The 7,901-nt window shown below is 42.9% G+C and overlaps 2 protein-coding genes across 2 annotated transcripts; one reads left to right on the forward strand and one right to left on the reverse strand.

Moving 5' to 3' along the window:
* Positions 1–974: 974 nt before the first annotated feature.
* LOC116573923 (olfactory receptor 10H3-like) lies at positions 975–1,919 on the forward strand. Its single transcript, XM_032314339.1, has one exon. It carries the CDS (start codon positions 990–992, stop codon positions 1,917–1,919), a length of 930 nt encoding a protein of 309 aa, XP_032170230.1. The 5' UTR covers positions 975–989.
* Positions 1,920–4,879: 2,960 nt separating this feature from the next.
* LOC116573939 (olfactory receptor 10H4-like) lies at positions 4,880–5,818 on the reverse strand. Its single transcript, XM_032314379.1, has one exon. It carries the CDS (start codon positions 5,807–5,809, stop codon positions 4,880–4,882), a length of 930 nt encoding a protein of 309 aa, XP_032170270.1. The 5' UTR covers positions 5,810–5,818.
* Positions 5,819–7,901: the final 2,083 nt, after the last annotated feature.

Genomic DNA, 7,901 nt, shown 5'->3' on the forward strand with positions numbered 1-7,901 from the left:
TCTGTGAATTCTCTGCTCATGTCCTTGACTCATTTCTACACTGAGGTTTCTCCTTCTGAATGTCACTGCTTTCTTATTTCTTCTAGATAGTATTCCCTGGTCAATTTTCAGCAGTGCAAAAGCTCATTAACTGAATATTTTCAAAGATCTCAGTTTTAATTACTAATATGGTAAGAATGGAGAGTTATAACTCACTCAAGCTAAAGGCCTAGAGGACTCAATAGTGTTTTAGCATATGAAGTCCTGGGGTCAAAATGTTAAGAGCTGTCTCATTATCATTTGGGTCACTAATAGTAATGTTGTCTTACTTCTTTCCTTAAAAATCTATGTCTTGCATTAGTTTTATGTTTTTAATTCTATGGAAAATGCTATGAGTTTGGAAAGTCGATCTCATCTTCTACTGCTTGTGTTCTGTCTTTGCTCAAACACATTTCATTTTGATTCTTTTACTTTTCTAGGTAAATGATCACATCTCTTCCGTTTCAATTCAATATTCCTTCTTTGTCATCCTCAAGTACCACTCCAGACTTTCAGTTCTCAGCTAATGACCGGCAGAGACAGTGAGTAAACTTGTCATGTTCCTGATTCTAAAATAATGCATCGATAGTTCCCTACTTCATATAGCATTTGCTAGTTTTGCAGTGCATATTCTTAGTCAGCTAAGAAAGTCTCAGTTGATGTCAGGTTTAAAAAAAAACACTTAAAAATTTTTAAGAGATGTACATATGTCAATAGTTAAGCTATATATCTAAAATAATACAATGTTTTATGTCACCAAATATCAACTTTTAATCATAAATAGAAGCTCAAATTTAGTAATCTAGAACTGCTGCCCAGATTGATATATGACATTTCCTTTTCATGTGACTAACCACATTGTAGGTTTTCTGATGCTGACTCATCCTTGTCCTTCATGGGATAAACCATGTACCTTCATTCCCTTTCTTGTCTCAGCAGGTGCAGCATCCCTGACTGGTCAGAACTATAGCATGGTCTCTGAATTCATCCTCGTGGGCTTTTCCACCTTCCCTCAGCATCTCCTGCCTGCCTTCTTCTTGCTGTACCTGCTGATGTACCTGTTCACCCTGCTGGGGAACTTGATCATCATGGCCACTATCTGGAGTGAGCGCAGCCTGCACACGCCTATGTACCTCTTCCTGTGTGCCCTGTCCATCTCTGAGATTCTGTTCACCATTGTGGTTACTCCTCGCATGCTGGTTGACATGCTCTTCAGCCACAGCTCGATCACCTTTGTGGCCTGTGCCAGCCAGATGTTCTTTTCCTTCACATTCGGCTTCACCCACTCCTTCCTGCTCATGATCATGGGCTATGACCGCTACTTGGCCATCTGCCACCCCCTGCGCTACAACGTGCTCATGAGCACCCGCACCTGTGTTCGTCTGGTGTCCTGGACCTGGGCTGGTGGCTCAGTCATGGGGATGATGGTGATCCTGATAGTTTTTCATCTCACCTTCTGTGGGTCTAATGTCATACACCATTTTTTCTGCCATGCGCTTTCCCTCCTAAAGTTGGCCTGTGGGGAGGAGACATCTTCTGTCACCCTGGGTGTGATCCTGGTGTGTGTCACAGCTCTGATGGGATGTTTATTCCTCATCATCCTCTCCTATGTCTTCATTGTGGCTGCCATATTGAGGATCCCTTCAAGTGAAGGCAGGCACAAGACCTTCTCCACATGTGTGTCCCACCTCACTGTGGTCATTGTGCACTATGGTTTTGCCTCCATGATCTACCTCAAGCCCAAGGGCCCCCATTCTATGGACAGTCACACTCTGATGGCTACTACCTATATAGTCTTCACTCCCTTTCTCAGCCCAATTATTTTCAGCCTCAGGAATAAGGAGCTCAAGAATGCCATAAAGAAAAGCTTCCAGAGAAAATTCAGTCCCCTAAGTTCCTGATGGCCAGTTTGGTAATGAAGAGTATGATGCAAGGACTGGGGATAATGATCCTCTCCACGGGACCACTGTCTATATTCAATACATGAGAATTCTGAAGAGGTATTACTGGATACATCTATAGGTTTTGGAGCCGGCTAGGTTATTAGTTTTTGCATTTGTTTCCTCCTTCCCTCTTGCATAAGCTCTAGTGATCGATCATCCTCTCTCTTCTTGACCCTGTGTGATGAACCCCAATCCAGTTACCTATTTCTAAGAATGTGTTATCCCTCTATGGGCAGAGGAGAGCATCACAAGTATGTGTGACTAGTAATGAACAGGGTTCTTCTCCAATAGACAAGTGAGGGAGGAGTTTCACCTTCCCTCACCATGACATAAACAAAAGTAGCATAATGATAAATACCACCAGCCCTGGGGATATACTAATTGGGCACTGTGTCCAGTGCTGTATCAGGGTTATCTTTTAATCACAACAAATGCAGAAAAGAACATGACTACTTTTCTCTAAGGAGATGATTGAATGTTTCTAGTTCCTTCTGTCTTTGGGGTGGATAGACCTTAAGGAAGTTTCTATGTTGAATTTAGTAGAGTGACAGATGTCAGGATATGAAGTGGAGAAAGAGAGAGGCAGAGAGACCGAGAGAGAAAGGGGAGAGGGTTCCGTGCTTAGGTAAGGACATACAGAATATGAAGTGTGGGCTGTTATCTGACATTTTATGGAAATCCTTTTCCCTTTCCCCACATTACTTTCCATAAAACATCAATTTCTAATTCTTTTGTCTTATGTGGAACGATCTGGAGGATGTGTTGGAGGGCACAGTGGTAACTGAAGATGGCAAAAAGAGACATCAAGTGTATGGGTCCCCATTTTAACAGATGTAAACTGTTGGTGGAGGCCACACAACACGTTAAGGAAGGAGTTCCATGCAACATTTGGTCTGTCTAACTCTCATGCTGTTCAGGAAACCATGTGTCTCAGGATCCAGGAAGGGGGACTTCCACTGGGTAAGTTCATACTCAGAGCTTCAGGTAGATATTTGAATTTCAGGAAGAAGATGTTTCATAATAATAAACCTATGAATGCCTATCACATATGAGTGTCTGCTGCTTGCCAAATGCGGGAAGTGTTTCCTATGCATTCACTCTTCTAAGACTCAAAATAAATGATTATTTCTCCCTATTTAGATATGACCCACATCTATTACTACTCTTATTTTTTTCTTGAGAGATAGAGAAAGAGAGAGCTGGGTTGGGGGGAGGAAGAGGGAGAGAATCTCAAGCAGTCCCCACTAGCACAAAGCTTGACCTTGGACTCCATTTGGGAACCTGAGAAGATGAGCTGAGCCTAAATGAAGAGTGGGATGCTTAATCAGTGAAGCCACCCAAGAGCTCCAACTATTCACTTTTTTGAAATGCAGAAAATGCAAATCTGAGAGATGATTTGTCCTCAGACACAGTGCCCTGAGCTGCTGAAGCAGGAATTCATTACAATCTGCATATGTGTGCCCTTGGTGATCAGGAATGCACCTCTCTCAGGTGCCTGCAGAGGGAAGTGTGGTCCTGACTGGGAGAGGAAGACAGTCATTAGAAGGAACAGACACCCTTTGTGGTGGGAGGGCAGGTGCAGCCATAGACACACACCCTTTCACACAGCCAGAGAGAAACACTGACTCCAGAGGAGTTACAGAGACACTTTGTGACACTTGTCACATTGACACTGACATGAGACCCTGGGGTTCCATTTCATTATTTTACAATTACTGATGTTAACGACTAATGCCAACCCACCACCCCTAAGAGGTCCTTTTCCAGAGCCTGTGACTGTGTTCCCTGCCCCAGCAAAAGGGACTGCATGTGATGAGATGCAGTTAATCCTCTGAGGCAGAGGGATTGCCCTGGATCATCCAGGTGGGCTTGCTATAACTGCAAGTGTCCTTCTAGAAGGGGGCAGGAGGGGTCAGACACAGAGAGAAGTTGGTGATGTGACACTGGAAGGAGGGATTGGAGTAGCTGAGCCAGGAACCTTGAGCCAAGGAATGCCTCTGCCTCTGGCAGCTGGGAAAGCAGGAGACAGAACCTCCCCTGGATCCCCTGAAGGACGCAGCCCTGCTCACACCTTGACTCACAGCTGGTGACCCTGATTTTGGCTTCTGGCCTCCAGCATAGAGGGTGATAGATATGTGTGGTTTTAATTCACTAGGTTTATGTGCTTTGTTACAGCAGCCCTAGAAACCTGACTCATGGAATGGCATCCTGTCATTCTATGTGATTTGTTTCATGACAGAATTTTTTTCAAGCCATATCCTTGGTCTGTTCTCTATGGAGAAGACTTAGGGTATTGCGTTCACTCATGAGAAGGGCTGAGTACCCTTGGAAGTCCATCAGCAAAGATGAAGGAGTCCTGATAGTCCATCTGCAGAATTTGCTATTTGGCAGCAAGGCCCTTGGGGGTGTGTTGTGGAGACACACATGCTGTGAAGCTGTAGGATACCCAGCCCAGGGACTCTGGTCTACACCCAAACAACTCAGCGGAGTAGGAACTGGAGGACACCAGGAAACTTCTCGGTGTTCAGTGTGGATTGTGTGATCTTGGAAGGTGTCTAACACTCCTGTGAGATGATCCCTCTGCATTATAATAAGGATACACAAATATGCACATCATCAGAGAGAACGCTGAGTTGCAGGGGGCTTGACCTGGTGGAAATACACAAAGGAAAAACCACGAGGGATCCAGAGATCTGGAACTCATCTCTTTAGTATGGAAAGATGACATTTTTTTAAACATCTAATTTTATTTTTTTTTTTTCACTAAACAAACACCTACCATGTATCCAACACCTATGGGTCTATTCCACAGTATCTGTTTAGTATTCTCACATAGTGAATCTCTACAACAGTCTTATGGAGAGAGTCATTATTATTCCCAGCCCTGCTATCATATTTTCTTATGACCAAACTGGCCATCAGGAGCTTAGGGGATTGAATTTTCTCTGGAAGCTTTTCTTTATGGCATTCTTGAGCTCCTTATTCCTGAGGCTAAAAATGATTGGACTGAGAAAGGGAGTGAAGACTGTATAGGTGGTGGCCATCAGAGTGTTACTGTTCAAAGAATGGGAGCCTTTGGGCTTGAGGTAAATTATGGAGGCAAAACCATAGTGCACAATGACCACAGTGAGGTGGGACACACATGTGGAGAAGGTCTTGTGCCTGCCTTCAGCTGAAGGGATCCTCAATATGGCAGCCACAATGAAGACATAGGAGAGGATGATGAGGAATAAACACCCCATTAGAACTGTGACACACACCAGGATCACACCCAAGGTGACAGAAGATGTCTCCTTCCCACAGGCCAACTTTAGGAGGGAAAGCACGTGGCAGCCAAAATGATGGATCACATTAGACCCACAGAAGGTGAGACGAAAAACTATCAGGGTTACCATCAACCCTATTACTGAGCCACCAGCCCAGGACCAGGAAACTAGCCGGGCACAAGTGTGGGTGCTCATGAGCACGTTATACCACAGGGGGTGGCTGATGGCCACGTAACGGTCATAGCCCATGACTGTGAGCAGGAAGGAGTGGGTGAAGCCGAAGGTAAAGGAGAAGAACATCTGGCTGGCACAGGCCACAAAGGAGATGGTGTGGCGGGTTGAGAGCATGTCAACCAGCATGCGAGGGGTGAGGGTAACAGTTAACAGAATCTCAGATGTAGACAAGGCGCACAAGAAAAGGTACATGGGTGTGTGCAGGCTGTGCTCATTCCAGACAGTGGCCATGATGATCAGGTTCCCCATCAGGGTGAACAGGTACATCAGCAGGTACAGCAAGAAGAAGGCAGGCAGGAGATGTGGTGGGAAGGTGGAGAAGCCTAGGAGGATGAATTCATACACCATGCTATAGTTCTGACCCGCCTCAGATGCTGCATCTGCTGAGACCAGAAAGGATATGAAGGTTCATGGTTTATCCTATGAAGGACAAGTATGGTTCAGCATCAGAAAACCTATCGTGTGGTTGTTCACATGAATAAACTAAAAAGGAAATAGCATAATTATTTCAATCTAGGCAGCAATCCTGGATTACTAAAGTTCAATTCCTATTTGTGACTTTAAAAATTGATTTTTAAAATTTTTATTTAATTTTTTCAGTGTTCCAAGATTCATTGTTTATGCACCACACCCAGTAGTCCATGCAATACATACCCTCCTTATTACCCACCACCAGGCTCACCCATCTCCTCCTTCTCTCTCCTCCAAAACCCTCAGTTTGTTTCTCAGAGTCCACAGTCTCTCATGCTTCTTCTCCCCCTCTTATATTCTCAATTCACTTTTCCTTTCCTTCTCCTAATGTCCTCCATGTTATTCCTTATATTCTACAAGTAAGTGAAACCATACGATAATTGGCTTTCTCTGCTTGACTTATTTCACTCAGCACAATCTCCTCCAGTCCCATCCATGTTGATGCAAAAGTTGGGTAATCATCCTTTCTGATGGCTGCATGATATCCCATTGTATATATGGATCATATCTTCTTTATCCATTTGTCTGTTAAAAGGTATCTTGGCTCTTTCCACATTTTGGCTATTGTGGACATTGATGCTATGAACATTGGGGTACCTATTGCCCTTCTTCTTACTGTGTATTTATCCCAAAGATACAGATGTAATTTTAGCTATTCTGACTAATGTATGGTGGTAACTCATAGTGGTTTTGATTTATATTTCCTTGATGGTAAGAGATGTGGAACATTTTTTTCATGTGTCTGTTGGCCATTTGGATGTCTTCTTTGGAGAATTATCTGTTCGTGTCTTCTGCCCATTTCTTGACTGAATTATTTGTTTTATGAGTGTTGAGTATAAGAAGTTCCTTAAGAGATCTTGGATACAGCCTTTTATGTATACTGTCATTTGCAAGTATCTTCTCCCACGGAGTGGGTTATTTCTTAGTTTTGTTGACTGTTTCCTTTGCTGTCCAGAAGCTTTGTATCTTGATGAAGTCCCCAAAATTCATTTTTGCTTTTCTTTCTCTTGCCTTTAGAGACATGAAAGAAGTCCCAGTGACCAATGTCGAAGAGGTTACTGCCTTTGTTCTCTTCTAGGATTTTGATGGATTCCTGTGTCACATTTAGATCTTTCATCCATTTTGAGTTTATCTCGAGTATGGTATAAGAGCAAGGTCCAGTTTCATCTTTCTGCATGTTACTGTCTAATTTTCCCAGCACCATTTATTGAAGAGATGCCTTTTTTCCATTGTATATTCTTTTTTTTCCATTTTTTCCCATTGTATATTCTTGCCTGATTTGTCAAAGATTAGTTAACCATAGAGTTGAGGGACCATTTCTGGGTTATTTATTCTGTTCCACTATTTTATGTGTCTGTTTTTGTGCTAGTACTTTGCTGTTTTTCTAATCACAGCTTTGCAATATACCTTGAAGTCAGGCATTGTGGTGTCCCCAGTTTTGGTTTTTTTTTTCAACATTCCTCTGGAAACTCAGGGTCTTTTCTGTTTCCATACAAATTTTAGAATTATTTGTTCCAGCTCTGTAAAAAATGTTGATGGTATTTCCCCCAATTCACTTTTCCTTTCCTTCTCCTAATATCCTCCATGTTATTCCTTGTGTTCCACAGGTAAATGAAACTGTACATCCACAATAGCCAAACTGAGGGAAGAGCTGACAGGCGCTTAAACAGATGAATGGATAAAGAAGATGTGGTCCTCAAACTCAACACATACAAAACAGATAATCATTTCAAAAAATGGACAGAAGACATGAACAGACACTTCTCCAATGAGGACACACAAATGGCCAATAAAAAACATTTACATGAAAAAAATGTACATCATTACCAGCCATCAGGGAGATTCAAATCAAAACCACATTGAGATACCACCTTACACCAGTTAGAATGCCCAAAATTAACAAGACAGGAAACAACGAGTGTTGGAGAGGATTTGGAGAAAGGGGAACCCTCTTACACTGTTGGTGGGA

The sequence above is a fragment of the Mustela erminea genome, chromosome 1 (assembly GCF_009829155.1).
Source record: "Mustela erminea isolate mMusErm1 chromosome 1, mMusErm1.Pri, whole genome shotgun sequence".
Lineage (NCBI taxonomy): Eukaryota > Metazoa > Chordata > Mammalia > Carnivora > Mustelidae > Mustela > Mustela erminea.